Source organism: Coenobita brevimanus, chromosome 11 (assembly GCF_032717465.1).
Source record: "Coenobita brevimanus isolate Jiangsu-jjx chromosome 11, ASM3271746v2, whole genome shotgun sequence".
Lineage (NCBI taxonomy): Eukaryota > Metazoa > Arthropoda > Malacostraca > Decapoda > Coenobitidae > Coenobita > Coenobita brevimanus.
In genome coordinates this window covers 12011587-12030742 of record NC_136964.1, presented here as the reverse complement: position 1 = coordinate 12030742, position 19156 = coordinate 12011587, and the positions used below count along the sequence as shown (strand labels likewise).

Sequence of the window (19156 nt, the reverse complement as noted above, 5' to 3'; positions counted from 1 at the left end):
ACACACACTAGCATATTGTACTCCAGATACACATAAACACCTACATGGATACACACACCACACACATGCATTCCATACCTACACACATAATTTTGCGTGTGTGTGTGTGTGTGTGTGTGTGTGTGTGTGTGTGTGTGTGTGTAACTCCACTTTCCACTTCTTTTCAGTGTCTTCGAGGGCTTAGAGGCGAGAGGATTCCGATTGTCACACTACGAGCCAAACTACCTCGGCCTTAAGTTTATAACCATAGCCGGCCTCACTATGCCTGTGTGTTTGGAACAGCTGTGGATCAACGTACACACAAACACGCACACACCCTCCTACACCTCACACACACACACGCACACGCACTTTTCCTCCCACACCCCTCGCACCCACATCCAGCCCCACCCACTACACCCCGGGGATAATGTTCTAGACCTACTTTCTGATCTTCACGAGGAATTTGATTAGTTAGCCTGGTGTAGGTTAGGCCAAATTAGGATCTGTTATTCTAGATTAAGTTAGATTTAGTCAGACTGAGTTAGAATAAGTTAGATTGGGTTATATTCGGTTGTCTTCTGTTGCACTAGGTTAAGTTATATTAAGTTACAATAAGTTAGATTGGGTTACGTTATGTTCTGTTGCTCTAGGTTAAGTTATATTTAGTTAGACTTAGTTATGGCAGATTAAGGTCATTTGTTTTTTGTGTATACCCCATAAAGGAGGTAAAACACACACACACACACACACACACACACACACACACACACACACACTGCTCGCTGGCGCAGTGGTAACGTTCTCGCTTGCCATCTGGTAGACGGGAGTTCGAGCCTCGCTCAGGTTGCGAAAAGTTTCACTGACGAAGTGGGTGGTTACTGTCCCCCTTGAGCAAGGGGATGGGTGTGTGCGTGTGTGAAGGTCACAGCCTTGCCCTTAAATCGGACTATATGAGCTCTCAGCTCCTTTCCGGGAAGGGTAAAAGCTGACGATCACGACCATCAAGTGATCCTGACCGACCCGGTGAATTACCCGGTGAATTACACACATGTATATATGTATCTGTGTTTATAAACTGTATATGTACGTGTGTCTGTCTGTCTGTCTGTCAATCTCAAACCACCTGTTTATCTATCTATATCGATCTCAGACTATCTATCCATCCATATATCTATCCATCTATGTAGCAGTCCTATACAAAACACAGCCATCCCCATCCCCCACCCCTAACCCCCTCCTGCGTCGCCTGCGCTTGGTCCTGGAGCGCCCTAAGTACAGCTGCAGGAGGATGATTCGATATGGTGGGCGGTTCTACGGGGGAATTTCGAATGGAGATAGGTAAGGATTTTTTTATCTATCTGTCTGTCTATATTTATCTATCTGGCCTTCTCACTCTCTCTCCCCCTCCATTTTTTGCTGATGTGAGCAATAATAATGTGATGATTACGATGCTGTTACTGATGATGATGATGATAACTTCTTAATTCTAGTCTGTCCCAACAGAAAGGTCTGCTTGGACCCTATGATATCAGTGTCCACATCTTCCTGTCTGGTATATAGTGTGGGTGATGATGTTGATAGATAGATAGATAGATAGATAGATGATTTTAATGCTGTTAGTAGTGAGGATGATGAACTCTTAAATCCAGTCTATCCCAACAGGTCTGCTTGGACCCTATGATATCACTGTCCACATCTTCCTGTCTGGTATATAGTGTGGGTGATGATGATGATGATGATGATGATGATGATAAACCTCTTAATTTTAGTGTATCCCTACAGAGAGGTCTGCTTGGACCCTGAGCCATCTCCATTCCCATCCTGCTGTCTGGTATAGTGTGGGTGTGGGTGGTGATCTTGCCTCCGATGCAGCTATGGGCAAGTTTGGCTGTCAAGTGATGGCTTTAGATGACTAGGTGCCCATGAGAGTTATCCACAGCATCACAGGTAATGCTTGTACTGTAGTCTCCTGTAGTCTGTCTTCACCTGCTGGGACTAGGAACTCATGTCTGGTAAGGGTGTGGGTGTGGCTGGTGATCTGGTGGCCTTACCTTGGTGTGGCCAGGGGTAAGTTTGTTGTGCGATGGCTTTAGATGACAGCCCAGCCCATCAGACATCCCCATCACTAATTAAGTTGTACTCCATTGCATGTGTTCAGTCTTGCCTGGTGGGGCCATGTTGGATTTGATGATGGATGAATAGAATTATATTACCCTCTTGTCTTTGTCTTGTTCCATTGACCAGTCCATATCAAGTATTACACACCATGACTTATATTATGATAATCTCTTAGCATTAAGGCATTTAGTTATTGATAGATAGATAGATAGATAGAATTCCTACACCTACTGGTTACCATTCAAAACCCATTTTTTCTGCAGGGTGAACTTTCCCATGTATTCTTGAGCATTGACTGTGATGTATGGTAGGTGAAGGGGCCAGGGGAAGATCGTGTTCATAGTATGATCTAAATTCACTTGTTATGAGCCATGTTCTAGATGAAGACTTGCACTTGGTAGGAAATCATTAGCTGCTTTATTAATCCCCATCCAGTCAATATAAATAAATTTGATTTTATTTTTTCCCAAGGGTTAAGTTTTGACATAAACCGGTGAGTATAATTCTACTTTTCTTTTTCTTTTTGGGGGGTGAACTTTTTTACACGTATTTATGTGTTAATGTGTGCTTTTTTTTTCCAGGATAAACTCATGTGTACCTTTACTTTTGTGTCAGTCAAAGCCCCCCTTTTTTTTCTGCAGGATGAACTAAGCATGTGTAACCTTAATTATGTCAATCAGAGCCCCCCTTTTTTTCTGTAGGGTGAGCTTCTTGTGTGCAGTCTTGTGTCCATCAAACTCCTTTTTCCTGCAGGGTGAACATCCTCCATGAATTGCTGAGTGCCAACCGTGATGTATGGTTGGTGAAGAGGGCTTGGGGGGGGGTCCTGGCTCCCCCTATATCAGCCTGGCCCAACCCCTAGACATCATGTTCATTCAACGTCATGGCACGGCCATCATCAACGTCCTCTGAATCGACATTGATGGAGCTGAGTTTGCGGTTGTGGAACACTCTCTCGTCCAGGTTGGTTACAGACTGGCATTAGCATCAGTTAAGAAATCTTCAAATAATTTCCTCAGCTATTTATTCTTGGATATGGCTGGTTCATATTCTTTTGTGTGTTATTCATGCTCTCTCATCTCTCCTTCATTCAGAAGACAAACGAAATCTATCTATCTATCTATCTATAGCCCGACGCCCTAATCCCGCAAAGGGTGGCCACAGACAAAACGCCTCCAAGTCACTCTGTCACCCACCATTTGACTCCCCTCCCCCCAACTCACCCCCCCTCCCTCATATACCTCTGAACTCCATCCCTCCACCTCATCCTCGGTCTACCCCTCCCTCTCCCTCCCTCCACCTCACCTACATACACCCTCTTAGTCAGTCTTTCATTCTCCATTCTCTCGAAATGGTCAGAGTAAATGCATGATAACAGTTTCCAATTTTACCACAACAGACAGACATACTGGAGTGAACCCAACAGTTGGCCATAGAGTTACATCTGTCAACAGTACGAGACCATCCCAACACACCTCTCCAAGACCCCGTTGCTAACTACACAAGGTATACTGTCATCATCATCACTGTCATCATAATCAGTCACCACCAGCATTACCAGCATTACCTCTTCACTACAGTCATCATCATCTATTCTTATATCCACCTAAAGATGAGGAGAGGGAGGGTCCACAGGTTCTCAGCCTTTAATATGATGTCAGCTAGCTAGCTTTTATCTTTTATATTTTAGTTTCATTATTAGAGAGAGTGAGAGAGATGCAACACTGATGAGAGAGAAGAGAGGGGGGGTCTGTGAGAGGAAGAGAGTTGATGAGACAGATATTGTTCTGTGAAGTGTTGGAAGGGCTAGAGGAGTGAGGCTGGCCCACTGTGAATCCAATCACCTCAAGCCAGCAGTTGTCTCTGTGGATAGACAAACTCTCTCCTTGTATGCTGAACTTCTCTGGGTAAATGTGCAACTCTAGAATGCCACAAATGCACACCACAGGATCCTCAGTGAGAAGTACTGTCTAGAGATGGGTTAGTGAATGGAAAGACATAGTTGTAGTATGTACTAGTAATAGCAGAATCAGTAGTAGTAATAGTAATGTAGTAATTGCACCTCTTGGTTAATATAGATGTTTTAAATCACCCAAGCACTGTTAATACAACTACACTACTACCACAGTTCATTCTTTTTAACGAGGCAGAAAGTTTTGTCTTTCTGCAGCTTATTTCCCATGCCTCTGTGGCAGCATATGACAATACAGTACTGCAGTTCAGCACCCTGTCAGTACGGTACCACTTCTTCATGACTAGCACCATATACTAGTGCTAATCTCTTGCAACAGCTTGATATTAAAGATGGTGAGATGGTAATGCAGTCCCTGGTAAGAATGAACTGACAGTACTTTCAAAAGGTTTTCTTCAGTTTAGAGACTTTTAAAGATCATGATTTAGATACAGCCTTCATTAACCCCTTCACTACAGTCTTCCCTAAACAGAAAATTATATAGTTAGGAAGAATAAACTCAGTCAGCAGTGGTGTTGAGGGATAAGCAGCCCCTCTCCCTCTATGATGAGCTGTAGATCAACAACTATGTATCTCAAGGTTCTAACAAAGAACGAATTTGATTACTTTGAAATATTTTAGTGAACAGATAGAGGGAGATACTTTATTATAGACATGTATGGATATCCTTAGTTCTTTCTTGCTATTTTTAAAGGCTTTTCTTCACACAGTTCCACATGCTTCTCTCAGGTAACTTATTTCCACTGCTTTATCTTTTGACTTGTCCTTGCAACAAAGTCAGTTGCCTACGATGCCAAACCCTTACTATGTGCAACAAAAATAACTTGCCAGATGCTATAAATAATAACTGTGTCAATAGCCTGATGCCTTAATCCCATAAGGGGTGGCCACAAACAAATTGTCTCCATGTCACCCTGTCCCCCGCCATTTCACTGTCCTCTCCCCAACTTACATCCCTCTCTTTCGTATACTTTTCCACTCCATCCCTGTATCTCATCCTTGGTCTCCCCTTCCCTCCACCTCACTCACATACACTTTCCTAGTCTCTCACTCTCCCTTTTCTCCACATGGCTGTACCTTAAATAATAACTGTTATAACAACCCATCAGATTACATACAGAGACAAGCTACTGGTTCCAAAACATAGAATGTGGTCATTTTGTTGTTTATTAAACTTCGTCCTCGTTAAGCAACATATTCGGGATTCCGTTGTTAATGGGAAACTTCCTCTGTGTTTCAGGACACTCGAGACATCCATTGATCACCTCAACCTGAAAAAAAATAACTAACTTTAGCAATAGGAATGTTAAGTCTTTCAAATGCAGTGTGGCCAGGCATCTTGAAATGAACAGTTCTTGAATTTGGCTGCCTTATTTTTTATTTATTTATTTTTTGAGGGAGCAATTTACAGGCTCCTGGCCTTTGGTTCCTTCTTCCATGCATTAAAAAAAAAAAGCAACATGTGTGGGTTGCATACAGCAGACTAGATATGTGAAAGAACAGAGTGGAGGGATAGTGTGTATAATTATGAGAGATGGGGTGTGTGATCTGAAGGTAAGCCAGACAAATGGGAGAGGGCAAGGATTCAGGTGTCTGGCTATTGACAGAGATATCCTGTAGACAGATATGCATAAACTGTCAGTCCCTTTGTATATTACTGCTGTCTGTATAATATATTCTGGCAATCACCTCAAGTAGAATATGGTGTAGTTTCTTAAGAAGTTCCATATCATTCTCGTATCCCTCTGGTAGTGTGTCTGGTAAGTCCTCTTTATGGCCAACCTGAAAGAAAGAAAAGTGTTACAGCATTTTTTCATCATCATCTTTAGCTGCATCACTATCATCATTAGCAGCATCACTATCATCATCATCAGTAGCAACATCACTATCATCATCATCAGTAGCAGTATCCCAATATCCACTGTCATCATCAATAGCAGCATCACTCTCTCCATCTTCATCATCATCATCATCATCATGTGTCCAGTGAACAGAGTATATGTTAATCTCAAAAACAGTTCAAAACAGTGTAGAAAACTATACATTCATAATAAGGGATCCAGTAAGGTATGTACGTTTCTCAAAAAGCACTGTGAATGAAGCACATTTTATATCTAGATGATCCATTATGACAGGTGATGTTGGGTGGCAGCAAGACATTGGTTAGACCTTGAGTTTTCTGTTTTCTCTAACAATTTAAATATCTGTTTATTATGTCTGTGTCTATTTCAGTGTGTATCTGAATTAGAATTAGACAATAAGGTATACATATTATGTTGTGATAAACTTACACACTGTGCAGCAAATATGAGAGCATTCCAGTCCAGCTTTGGCACCATTCTGGAGATGAAGTCTTGGTCAAAGTCGATGTCAACGTTTCTCACTTCATCTGCCTGAAATACAGGATAGTATGTTATTTGTATATTATTATTATTGTTGTAGTTAGTTTTTATTATTATTATTCCCGTCCGATCAGCGAAGTTAAGCAACGTTGGGTCTGGTTAGTACTTGGATGGGTGACCGCCTGGGAACACCAGATGCTGTTGGCATAACGTTCTCCCTACGTGTCAAGTGGGGTTGGTGGAGGATTAGTGCTCCTCCCTGTAAAACAATTAACTCTAAGCCCTTGGCCACCCCGTTAGGGATACATGGCGTCTGGCAATGAATGAATGAATGAAAATTACTGTTATTATCCCATTATTACTATTATTATCCCATTTTTGTGCTTTTTTCTGTATCCATATCCTACTTCATCCCACCTTTTAGACAGGGATTAGGACTGGGGTGACAAAGGTGAGAGTGATGATTATAACATAGCTACTGTATATGTGCAGAATGACGCTATGTATCTGTCATTATATATACATTTATCATTAAGTATACATTTATCAACCCTAGTGATGATGTTGGCCTACACTCACTGCTATCCCCACTGCAGTAGGCTGGGATATAATGAGCATAGTAATGTTAGCATATGTTATTTGGGTGTACAGCAAGTCTAATTTAATACCATCCTCTTCAAACTGTAAGCTCAAAGGTACTACCAGATCACCAGGTAAAGTCAGCATAAGAAAATCAGTTAATTATTGCAAAAGGACTATCAAAATCAGGCCAAAATCAAGGTGGTGCAGGTCTTACAAATAATTACCTATTCAGGGTGTCCTCCAGCTTTTGTCAAGCAGATCTAGTAACATTGTACGGTACAGAAGTGACAGATTGTTTTGATTTAACTTATAATGACCCTATGCTATTTTTATTGTGTTCTATGGCATTTTATCATCAAATCTGGTAGGTCTTCTCTGGCATTTCATTCAGAAATGTCTTCATAGGGGTGTTATGTTCCTGTAAGTATGGCACGAAGACATTAACCTTGTGACGGCTGGCTTAAAATGATTTCCAATAATGCTGTTTCCTCGTCAGTCTTTTTTGTCCTTAGTTCCAATCATGCTGCCCTTGTCAGTTTTTCTCTTCCAAGGAGAGGGGGGGGGAATATCCTGGGAGATGCCTTAAATCAACCAGTCAGTTAGTGGAGGGGAGCATGACTGAGCCCAAGCTTGCCCTTAGCCAGTCACCAATGATTTTATCCAATCCATGTCATAGGCAGCCATGTTAAGGATGTCAGCATTGTGTGATGGATATTTTGTGCTTGTTTTAGGAATAATACAGCCACCCTTGAACTTTTCTGTCATCACAAAGTTTTACCAACCAAGGTGAAGTGTTCTGACTGTAACAGTGTGTGCTGGTACATACAGGAGAAGTTTTTGTGGCTATGCAGTCACACCTATATACAATACAGTACACCATATCCCTGAGGCAAGACAGAAAGCACATGTGTTGGGAGGTTAGGGCAGCGTCCATCCCTGAACATGGCGAGTTGATTGAATAGGCCAAAACAATACCTGGTCCCTTAAGTACACGGCTTTCATAATTACAATAAGTTCGAGATGGACGGTAAGAGTGGCCGTGTGGATGGTGAACGTCGAGCACAGCCAGCCTTGGTTGGGTGCCTCTCTTATTCTAAAGTTTCCACGCAACTGGTTGATTCTCTAGACAATTTTACTGTGGTGGGGATGGGGAGGAGAGAATGGAAAAACGGGTACTTCTGATAAAAACTATCCTCAAAAACTTTCAAACCACATGAAACCCCACCAGAAAACCTCTCAAAACACTAAAAAAAGAATGAGTTCATTTTAAAAACAACCCTTAATGCCTGTACTGGTCAGCATAATATAGCTGTTGAAGGAAAACAGTTTAATCCTGCAGTCTATTGGGTTTACACTGATAGTCTACAAGAACACCCGTTCAGAATGATTTTCTTTAGTCTACCAGGTTCTTATGAGGAAATCCACCTTTGACGTTCTTAATACCTTTATTACTAAGCCTGTTATGGGTCAGGAGAGGGGAACTTAAACCTGCAGTCCACCGCGTTCACATTCATATAAGTCTGGGGCCAGAATAGGCTGACCTCTGACCTTTAGCAAGCAGTCCTACAATAATATACCTGAATCTTAAGAGGAAATCCTTCTTTAACGTTCTTTATGCCTTTACTAGTCAGCATATTGTGCGTGATGAGCTTCATTCTCCTTATAACTTGAAGGAAAATCTTGACTTGGAGTTATGTAGAGTTAAATGAAGAATATTCAGAGTGACTACCTCCCTGTGGACGATGTTTAGTGTGACATCGGCCCTGGCCTGTTTCGGATTTTCTAGGGTTATGATTATTATTTTTCATTATTAAAATGCGTTTTATGTCCTTTTTTCAGCCTGAGATGATAAACGGTATCTCTGTATTCAGTCATCTATATGGTCAAGGACAAGGAAAAATGGTGCTGTATATTCCGTTCACTCGGTCGCTTGCCTCTTTCTGATGTATTAGACGTAAATAGTATCTGAAAAGTGATAAAACAGCAAAGCTTTGTCATTAATATGCGTATATATGCCCAAGTGAACCGCATCAATGACTCAGCAGTGAGCCGACATTATTTTTGACCATAGAGACTGTTTTGAGGCTATAAAATGTTAATCACCAGCATTTTACAGTGTTCGGAGGACATAATTGATTATATATTGCATGTTTTTCTACTGTGCTGATGTATTGCAGTACGATATATCCAGATGTGACCAGATTTCGAAATTACGAAGGTTAAGTTTAAATCAGATTTGGCTCTATAGATTTGAAGAGGGTAACTCTGCAAACCATATCGTACACTTAGTACCGTACATATTCTCATTAGGTAAATAATTGCAATGTAATACTTAAAAATGGCGTATGATAGTTGCATTGCGCTTATCGTTGCGTCAGTGTCTAGTCAGTCCGTCACAGCAATGGCTTCAGCTACCCTCGTTGAAAGGGCTCCGGCTATTTCCCTCTCAAAAATGGAGGTTGACGCCGCTGACCTGGCAAATTTAGGTAAATATCAAGTATATTAATATAGATATACTAATGTAAATATGAAATAACGTTTATATATTCAAAATGGCGGAGATATAAGCGTGTTTATGTCCCAGTCTTCCACTTTGCTGATTCATTCTGTTGGGTGGCTTTTGATAAACGTATTTTAAAACTTACTAGGCTTTTTCTTATTATATTTACGTGGATATTGAGTGAGGTTAGGGTTAACCATGGTACTCTGAGGGTGGGGGATGGAGTGGTGGGTTATTCTTTCTACTTCCAAACGATTTTGTGTCGTATTGAAAGGGATATTGTTGTGGCCATAACTTCATATTCACCTGATCCTGGTGGACTGCAGGATGAAAATACCCTCATCCTGCAATCCATATTAGTTTGGGGAGATGCGGAAGTAGCTGAGGGATGTTTGTAGAACTAGGCAGCTGAGCCGCCCGTATATACTCATGCCATCACGTGAAGGAGTCCAGCATCTTTAAGGCTTTATCCAACCCATCCATTTCAGAAAGTTTCGCCAGAGTTGAATAAAATCTTGTGGAGGAAGCAGGAGGGAAATGAGAAGGAAGTGTTTGGAGGTCATTGAAACTACCTTTACTGTGATGTGAGGTGGATGGGGGGAGAATATAAGATCATGGTGGCTGGTAATAAAGAGATACGGTAGGCTTTTACTTTGCAGAGGTTACATACCAGTAGACTTTCACCATATTCTTAAGTGTTAATTTGGAATCAGCTTCAAAAACTGTTTTAGTGATGAAATTTACACAAAAATGGGAGGACATGCAGCAAACACAAAAGATCCAATTATTCTCCTATCTTCTCCCACACACTGAGGTTTGCTTCTCCCAACACTCCCCTCTGTCTCACTTTCACACACTCATTATTTTCTTTGTGTCCAGATGTAGCTTATTAGAGAGCTGAAGAATTATGCTTGTTCATTTTAATGTGGTCTAATATTGCCACATCCCCACCTTCACTGCCAACATGTATCTATCTATCTATCTATTGCCAGACGCCATAATCCCGTAAGGGGTGGCCATTTGACTTTGAGTTGTTTTACGGGGAGGGGCACTAACCCTCCACCAACCCACTTGTTGACACGTAGGGAGCACGTATGGTTTGGTTATATAGTTACCACCCAGCGTTGTAAATGGTTTCTCGTCTTACAGGAAACCATTAGGCTTGTCACTCAATGTAAAGCCACCTGTAAAGGAAAGAAAAGCAATAAGGAGTGACAGGAAAGATGGGAGAAATAGGAAGAGAGGAGGACAGGCACAGAAAAAGAATGATAAAGGCTAAGGAAGAAGTAGGCAGCACTACATCAAGTGAGTGGATGATGGTCGCCACCAATGTAACAAAAGACTAATACCTTACTGTAATATAATCCTAATCACAAAGAAGTGTACCCAAGGGAAATGAATAAAGCTGAAGAGAAATATCAATTGTTGGAATATTCCTGAACAGTGCCCTGTCATCAGGGTGCAGGAACATGATGGATGGGGACTGGTTGTTCTTGGCTGGTTCTGCTGTGGGTGAAAGTTTCTGGGTTGGGGATCAGTAGTTGTGAGTGGGTTCTCGATTGTCCACCTGTGTGGAAGGAGCTGAACTGAGTAACTGATGAGAAAGGTTCGGCTCCAACCCCGTGGAACCTGCGAGGTGGAAACCCCCTGGAGTTGCTCATTCACTTTTTCTGCTGTGATCCACCCTGAACTGATCTTGCAGTTATTCTCCCCACCTACCTTTGGTTTACTCCAATGTAGGGTAGTTTCCCCTCCCCCACCTACTCTGGGTATATCCCAAAGTAGGCCTGCGTACTTCAGCTTTGCTCTGAAGTAGAATTCCATTAGTAGATTGACAATTGATGGATCAGTTAATAGAGAAATGGAGACAGAAAGTATCAGTGATATAAATGTTCAGTTGAGGGAGGAGGTAGGGAGGACTGCTCATGTTGGAAAGAGAAAAAAGTTATGGATGGATAAGTATAAAGGCTTGTCAGGAGACAGATGTAAATGATAGGAATGATTAGTTGAGTGAAAAGCAGAAGAGGCAGGATTGCTTAGCAGATAATGAAATGTGTATAGTCATGAAAGAACAGTGGCGAAAAATTAATTGGGAAGGAGAGAGGTGTCGAAGGAATTGTTCCGTGGGATGAGAGGATTAAGGAATTAATAGAGAAATATGATGAGAATAACTGTGAAAGGATAAGAAGCAAGTTTGGATGGATGTGAATGACGCAAGTAAGAATTGGCCACGTACAGAAACAGACTCTTCCTCTCCTGGCCAGGAATCACTGTTGTTGATACCGATTTTTAAAGATAAACAGAAATTGGCAGATGCATAGGTGGTAGGTGGTGGTGACCATCATCCACTTACTTGATGTAGTGCTGCCTACTTCTTCCTTAGGCTTTATCATTCTTTTTTTGTGCCTTCCCTCCTCTCATCCTATTTGTCCCATCATTCATGTCACTTCTTATTGCTTTTCTTTCCTTAACAGGTGGCTTTACATTGAGTGACAAGCCAAATGGTTTCCTGTAAGCCAAGAAACCATTTACAACCCTGGGTGGTAACCATATAACCAAACCATACGTGCTTCCTACGTGTCAACAAGTGGGTTGGTGGAGGGTTAGTGCCTGTCCCTGTAAAACAAATATATAACTCGAAGTCAGATGGCCACCTCTTATGGGATTGTGGCGTCTGGCAATAAATAGATAGGTAGACTACACTTTAACTTTCCACCTTAAATGGCCCAGATTATTTTATCCTGTATGTTCATGTCATCATTTTATTTATTTATTTATTTTTTCTTTATTACCCACTTACTTTAGCATAAGAAAAGAATATAGCATCAGTGTGGACTACTGTACAAGAGGCAGTCTGTCTTTGAGTAGTGGAGGGAATAAGGATGATGATGATGATGGACCTCTTCCATCTCCCTCTCCTGGTTGGTTTGCCATGACGCCAGAGTTATTCAAACGAGATCTTTCACACTTGTATCAGTATAATCTGACCTGATAAGATCCACTGTTTGTTATCAGATATGAGGCCATTGCTTTCCGCATGGTCTATCTATCTATTGCCAGACGCCTCAATCCCGTTTGGGGTGGCCACAAACAAATCGCCTCCAAGTCGCCCTGTCCCACGCCATTTCACTGCCCTGCTCCCAACTCACATCCCCCTCTCTCATATACCTCTCCACCCCATCCCTCCGCTTGGTACCCCAGTATAAATGATAGTCATGACAAAAACCTCATCATGCCTACTAAATGTATTGTTTAATAAGGCTTCAACATGCTTACATGTGTTGGCCTTGGTCACCTAATGGTGGCTCTCCACTCTGCTCAATCTCTGGCAGCCTCCCAATTCAGTCCCTTATCCCTGAGGTTACATTGTATGACCATTGACCTCGTTCCAGGTTTTTCAGCCTGTCTTTCACAACCCTATCCCTTTGACATTCACAGGTTTCACCAACACCCAACTGTCGTCCTTCAGTCTCTCCACATGCCCAAAGCATCTGTCTGCCCTTCCTCATCACAACACCAATACACTCCAGTCCCATCCTTCCTCTGTGTTTATCAGTTTACTTGTTTTCATCTGAGGGAACAGGGCTACTCTCATAACCTGAATACATCTCTGATTGTGTGAAATTCATTGAGCCTGAGTAGGAATGAGTCTCCTTGGTTATGACTCAAGTCAGCCCTCTGTTCTGACACAATTTGAACATCAACACAGCTGAAAGGAGTTAGTAATCTTTGTTAGGTTAGGGTAAGTGCATTTTATGGCAAGGACAAAGTGACTGAGGATAGATTGACCTTCTGTCGATCTATATCCATCTAAATCTGGAAGTGGTTCTGAGACAGCCATTGGTGATGCATAGGGAATGTTCTGTATGATTTCCAGGGTGTTTTTGTGGGTATTAGATTGGATGGGAACCTATGGTGCGGAGGCAGAGGATATCACTGGTCTAATAGATTGTTTGTAGAGTAAGGAGAGAACACAGTTAAATACAAAGAGATGCACATAAGGGTTTTGCCTCGACGTGTATAATGTGAATCTCTCTCTCTCTCTTGTTTACTGGTATCTCTATTTATCTCAGTAATGTCATGCTTCCTCCTGGGATTCCCCCTTAAAAAATGGCCATGACAGAAATATGTAAAAGCCACCCTACTTCGTCCATACAATACACTACTGTGATTGTAGGATATATTTTGATTACTGTTATTGTTTCCCTTGTTGCTCTCAGCTCTTCTGAACATGAACCTGGTGGACTGCTGGCTGAAGTTGCCTAAATAAACCCATTCTCTGTGAAAGACATTTTCTGAGTTGAATAAAACTGTCTGGTTTTGGCAAGAATAATGTAGAGATTGTCCCCTGCATTGAGAGGGCTTACTGTTATTGTCAGCAGTCATTGATTTTGTTGTTTAACCCCTGATTACAAGTGTGGTTAGGGTTTATATTTGCTTGATATAGATGGGTGGCTACCATAAGCCCTGAGAGATACTAATGTGAGGGTGAAATGTGACTCTAAGCTTGGTAGCTGGCCACACAGTCACAGGCTTTGAGACAGCATCCAGGCTGACAGTTTTACAATGTTACAATTCACCTCCACTCCCTCCCAATGGCTTCCAGCAACTGTTTTGAAGTATATAACAGGTTCTCATATTTACATTGCTCTCTTAATGCCATGCAGGGACAAGTGAGGCTGGTCTCATCAGGACTGAGACCCGAGGCCCTGGACTCCTACACCTGATGGTACAGAAGAGGATTGGGTGATGGATGAACTGACAATATTAACTCTGATCTTTGTCCACAGGGTCTGAGGATGAAGATGATGCAGCGACAAGGGAGGCGGGAATCTTAGCCTTGGCCGAGCAGTATAAGAAGGCCGGCCAAGCACATCAGTTGGCCCAGCTGATCAAGGACACCCGGCCATTCCTGTCACAGATTTCCAAGGCCAAGGCGGCCAAGCTGGTCCGCACAATGGTTGACATGTTCCTTGACATGGAGGCAACGACCGGACTGGAGGTGGAGGTTTGTAGGGAGAACATCGAGTGGTCAAAACTCGAACGCCGAACTTTCCTGAGACAGTCCCTGGAGGCCAGACTTGTGGCACTGTACTACGACACGGCACAGTACACAGAGGCTCTGGCTTTAGGGTCCCAGCTTCTCAAGGAACTCAAGAAGCTTGATGACAAGAACTTGTTGGTGGAGGTGCAGCTTTGGGAGAGCAAAACATACCACGCCCTCGGAAATTTGCCCAAAGCGCGAGCCGCACTCACCTCCGCCCGTACAACAGCTAACGGAATCTACTGCCCGCCCAAACTACAAGCCGCACTCGATCTCCAGTCTGGGATACTTCACGCAGCCGAGGAGAAGGACTTCAAGACAGCCTTCTCTTACTTCTACGAGGCTTTTGAGGGATATGACAGCATCGACAGTCCCAAGGCGCTGACGGCACTCAAGTACATGCTGTTGTCCAAGATCATGCTGCAGTGCCCAGAGGATGTGCATAATATAGTCAGCGGGAAATTGGCGCTGAGGCATAGCGGGAGTCACGTGGACGCCATGAAGGGAATCGCAGCAGCCAGCAGCAAGCGTTCCCTAGCTGACTTCAAGGTGACCCTCAACAAGTACAAGGAGGAGCTGGAGGGTGACATGATTGTAAAAGCCCACCTGAACACTCTGTACGATAACATGCTGGAGCAGAATCTGTGTAGAATCATCGAGCCGTACAGCCGTGTCCAGGTCGCGTACGTGAGCGAAACGATAGGGTTGCCCCAGGACACGGTGGAACGCAAACTCTCCCAGATGATCCTCGACTCGAAATTGACGGGGATTCTCGATCAGGGAGCGGGGGTTTTAATCGTGTGGGACCCTGTCACGAAAGACAAGACCTACGAATATGCGATCGACACCATTAAGGCGATGGAGAAGGTGGTGGACGTGTTGTATCAGAAGGCCAAGAAGCTAACGTAAAATAGAGTCAGCTTAGCCTTGCACAGTTAATGTATTACTATATAGGGTCTGCCAAAAATAGTGTAGTTAAGGATGTAAATTTAGTGTGAGGGACGTAAAGCATATCATTAAGGCTTAGATCAGTTTTATAAGAAGACTGGAGTACTGTACACCTGTATTTAGATTTGTATGGATGCCTGGTGGTCTAGTGGGATAAGGCACTTCAACCAGTTAGGGACTAAATGTTTTCATCCAAGGAGTGACTGGGGTTTATTGCTCATATATGGAGGAATGTATGGTCAATCATCCTCACTTTCATTGGTTTTACTGGGTTGCCAGTCTCTGATTCTTTCTCATTAGGCAAGAAAATATTGGATAGTAGCTTAGTAAATGAACTTTAACAAGATCTAAATATTCCATCTTCCTCAGATTAAGCCTTACTGAATATGCAATGTCTCTCATACTAAATTCATTTCCGTATGTCACTACTTTTGCCAGACCTTCAATTACTTTTTGGGGTATAAGGGGTTCAAGTTATTTTTTTTATCATAAGAACGCCCATTATTATTATTATTATTATTATTATATTTTTTTGGCAGATTTTACTCTCCACACTAGCCTATATATACCTGTTTAGAGGAGTGTGAAACCCCTTTGGACCGAGGACGGATTTGTGGTTAGAGTGTGTTAAACTTTCAAACCTTGATTTGGTGGACTGCTGGCCACAGTTGCCCTTCTGCTGCTGTCCCCCGTCCTCCTTTTGGGGGATAGGGACTTCATTTGTATAACCTGGCAGTGGAACCGCAGTGACATCAGCGCCACCACATGAAGGCATCCCTGGTACCAGGTAGAACTCAGGGTACATTAGTTAACCCCTTCAGTCTGATGATGTATTTCTCATTTTATTCATTCCGTTTCCTCAGTGAAGTCATTAAAATAAACAAAGCTAATGGGAGATTGTCTTAGTGAAGGAAATAATAATGAATGAACTTCATTTCTAAGTCTGTCAAACTGAATGAAATTTGAGATGCCTGTAGACTAATTCCTAGGAAAATTATTATAGTGAACAGATAAAAAGAATTTTCAAAGGGCAGGATTTAATGTAATTATGTAGAGTTGTGATGACAGGTAGTGGCCACTGTCTAAGTAATATACAGTTGTCTCATGCTTGGTTCAAAGTTTTGAGCAACCCACGCATGACGTTACAGGGTCCCGCAGCCATCCCTTGGCTGGGGCAGCGGTAGGGAGCAGTGTGTCTCCTCTTAGTCTCTTCTCACTTGTGCGGGAAGCTCAAACGTGCACCATTTGAAAACATGCCAGTTTAAATGTGGAATAATTTCCGAAGCTAAAGAGGTCAAAATTAGATTTAAAAGTTTACCTTTATCAAAGAAAGTTTTATAAGCCAATGAGGAACATTTGAAGTAAATTATCCAACCATGGTGTACACCTACGTCCGCATGTTGCTCTATATTACATGCCTGCATTTACTTCAAGCGTCACTCTTCGTTTTATAAAACTTTATAATCACCTTTAATTTTCTTTAATAACGGTAAACTTTTAAAGCTATCTTTGACCTCTTTAGCTTCAGAAATTATTCCACTTTTAAACTGGCTGCTTATATTGCAAGCATTTTACAAATATAAATATATATATGTTAAAATAAGAAGAGCTGTAGATTTACCACACTCCTCAGTGTTGCTTAACCAATAAGCAGCTGTAATTCAAACATTTCTTGGCTCCTACCAGCAGAGCTGAGTGAATAGGGTATACTTGTCACAATTGAGTTATCCCTTTACTTCTCATTTTCTCTCTATGAATTTGCACTTACCTCATGCCTGGATCCTACCTCACCCCATCCTTAGGTGGGAAGAATAGTCAGGATGACGACGACAACAACGAATGTAATACAGGCGGGTCCTGTTATACGAACATCAGCCATACCAGAAACAAATATGAGAATGGGCATTTAAGACCCAGATTTGGTGATATGAGTAGGGTCAGTTAACCTAACCCTATTCTTTCCCATAAGTTATTTACTCTGTTGCATGCATTTTCGAGTCCCTTTTTTTATTAGATTTGTTATACGAGTTTCTGCGATCCAAGCAGTTCCACTCAGATAACGGGACCCACCCAGAATTTGAAAATATGGTAGGAAGAATGTAATGAAAATCCATAATTGGCCTGAAGGGGTTACATGATGATTTTGATGATGAAGACAAACACTCAAGGTAGCAGGAAAGCAACGTAAAATCCTTCTTCGAGCTGAGGGTGTTTTTTCCTCGCTGTCTTGTAAATATAAACTATGGTCTTGTGACGAGGAGCGGGTTCTGAGTCGAGTGAGGAAAGTAGTCCTACGTTCACCTTACGTTTATTTTCTAAGGCGTCTTATGTTCATCTTATATTTTCTCTTCGTCTGTTTACATTATAAGCAGGAAATTCTCACTGTCTCTTTTTCATTTTAAGTGATTGGATTTCAAATGAGGTGTTTTGGAGTTAGGAGAGCAGATTGACCAAAATTACTCTGATGCCAGACAATTGACTTCAGGTAAGGGAAATATATGTTAGATCAGGTTGATGAAGACTTGATCTAACCCTAAGCTTAAAGTCTTTCCAAAAGTTGATAACATTTTTTGCTAGTAAGGTGGAGCAACCAGGATTTATTTGTGTATTTTATATTTACCGGGTATTTTATTAATACCCATTGCCATGATTTTCCCTCCCCCACAAAAAAATTTAATATGAGAGTTTTGTTTTGTTTTTTATACTCATTATCATGTTATTTTTTTCCCCTATATTGTCTTGGTAACTGTGCTTGGTGTCTTGAGAAACTATTAATTGTTAACAATCATGTTACACAGTGCCAGATAGTGTTCTCCAGAATGCATCCTGAAAGCCAGTGGTTGGTTGATCTGCCCGTCTGGCTCTAAAGTACCTCAAATATGAAAGGTAATTTTATATTTTTGGTATATTAGAAAGCACTAGGAGTATTCAGTATAAGACTTAACTGTTTAAAGAAAGAAAAATTACTCTCCTACTGTAAATCAAAATGGCCTTTCTGTTAATGTCTTTCTTCGTAAGTCTGTGTTGCTTTTTTCCCCATCATGTTAATAAATGAGCCACACCATCGTTGTACAGTACAAGTTTAGGCAGGTTTAACTCGTGTGTGTAACCCCATTTAACATTTGTGTACAAACAAGTCCTCTTTATAAGCCAAGAATATTAAAAGAAAAAGGGGGGGGTGCTGCCAGAGATCGAGCAGAAGGAATAGGGAGGCTGCCAGTGATCGAGCAGCATGTTGGAGCCTTTATAAATGATACGATATGATAGAAACAACTCTAAGCTTCCCCATGTAAGTAAAGAATATCAACTTTCCATAATTTTAGCTCAGGTAGGGTGATCTCTCGGCTAATTGAAAATGTGGTCTACGTTAATTTCTGCATTGATCATTCTGTCCAGTGACGGGTTAATTGATTTTACAATATAAACCTTTCTTGGGCAGGGTCCCAGCTGTGTGAAATTGTGCAGCACTTGCCAGAATAAAATACAAGCATCTGAGACACTGTGTTCCTGGTGATAGATTACAACAATAATTTTTGTAAGTGTAGTCAGTGTTTTCATCTGATAGAACTGGGCTACTGTTACAACTTTTATGGTGCTTGAAAATCGATGAGCCGTAGTTATGGATATAGTCTCCTTGGTTACCAGTCAGATCCACCGTCTGACCCAAC

General features: G+C 41.8%; 2 protein-coding genes across 2 annotated transcripts; one reads left to right on the top strand and one right to left on the bottom strand.

Annotated features, from left to right (window-relative positions):
* Nucleotides 1–5222: 5222 nt before the first annotated feature.
* Nucleotides 5223–8746, bottom strand: Trmt112 (tRNA methyltransferase subunit 11-2). The gene is made up of 4 exons (XM_080282116.1): nucleotides 8574–8746; nucleotides 6364–6465; nucleotides 5762–5854; nucleotides 5223–5343 (listed from the first exon to the last, which is right to left on the bottom strand). The coding sequence occupies exons 1-4, from the start codon at nucleotides 8649–8651 to the stop codon at nucleotides 5242–5244; spliced, it is 375 nt and encodes a 124-aa protein (XP_080138242.1). The 5' UTR covers nucleotides 8652–8746; the 3' UTR covers nucleotides 5223–5241.
* A 651-nt stretch (nucleotides 8747–9397) lies between these two features.
* On the top strand, nucleotides 9398–18761 carry Rpn6 (regulatory particle non-ATPase 6). The gene is made up of 2 exons (XM_080281370.1): nucleotides 9398–9482; nucleotides 14287–18761. Exons 1-2 carry the CDS (start codon nucleotides 9398–9400, stop codon nucleotides 15447–15449), a joined length of 1248 nt encoding a protein of 415 aa, XP_080137496.1. The 3' UTR covers nucleotides 15450–18761.
* Nucleotides 18762–19156: the final 395 nt, after the last annotated feature.

Coding starts and splice junctions, on each gene's coding strand:
- Trmt112 (XM_080282116.1), bottom strand. CDS start 8,651: ATGAAGCTCATCACGCACAATATGCTGACTAGTAAAGGCATAAAGAAC. Junction 5,855..6,363: donor TCATATTTGCTGCACAGTGT/GTAAGTTTATCA, acceptor TCTTTCTTTCAG/GTTGGCCATAAAGAGGACTT. Junction 5,344..5,761: donor TACACCATATTCTACTTGAG/GTGATTGCCAGA, acceptor ATTTTTTTTCAG/GTTGAGGTGATCAATGGATG.
- Rpn6 (XM_080281370.1), top strand. CDS start 9,398: ATGGCTTCAGCTACCCTCGTTGAAAGGGCTCCGGCTATTTCCCTCTCA. Junction 9,483..14,286: donor CGCTGACCTGGCAAATTTAG/GTAAATATCAAG, acceptor CTTTGTCCACAG/GGTCTGAGGATGAAGATGAT.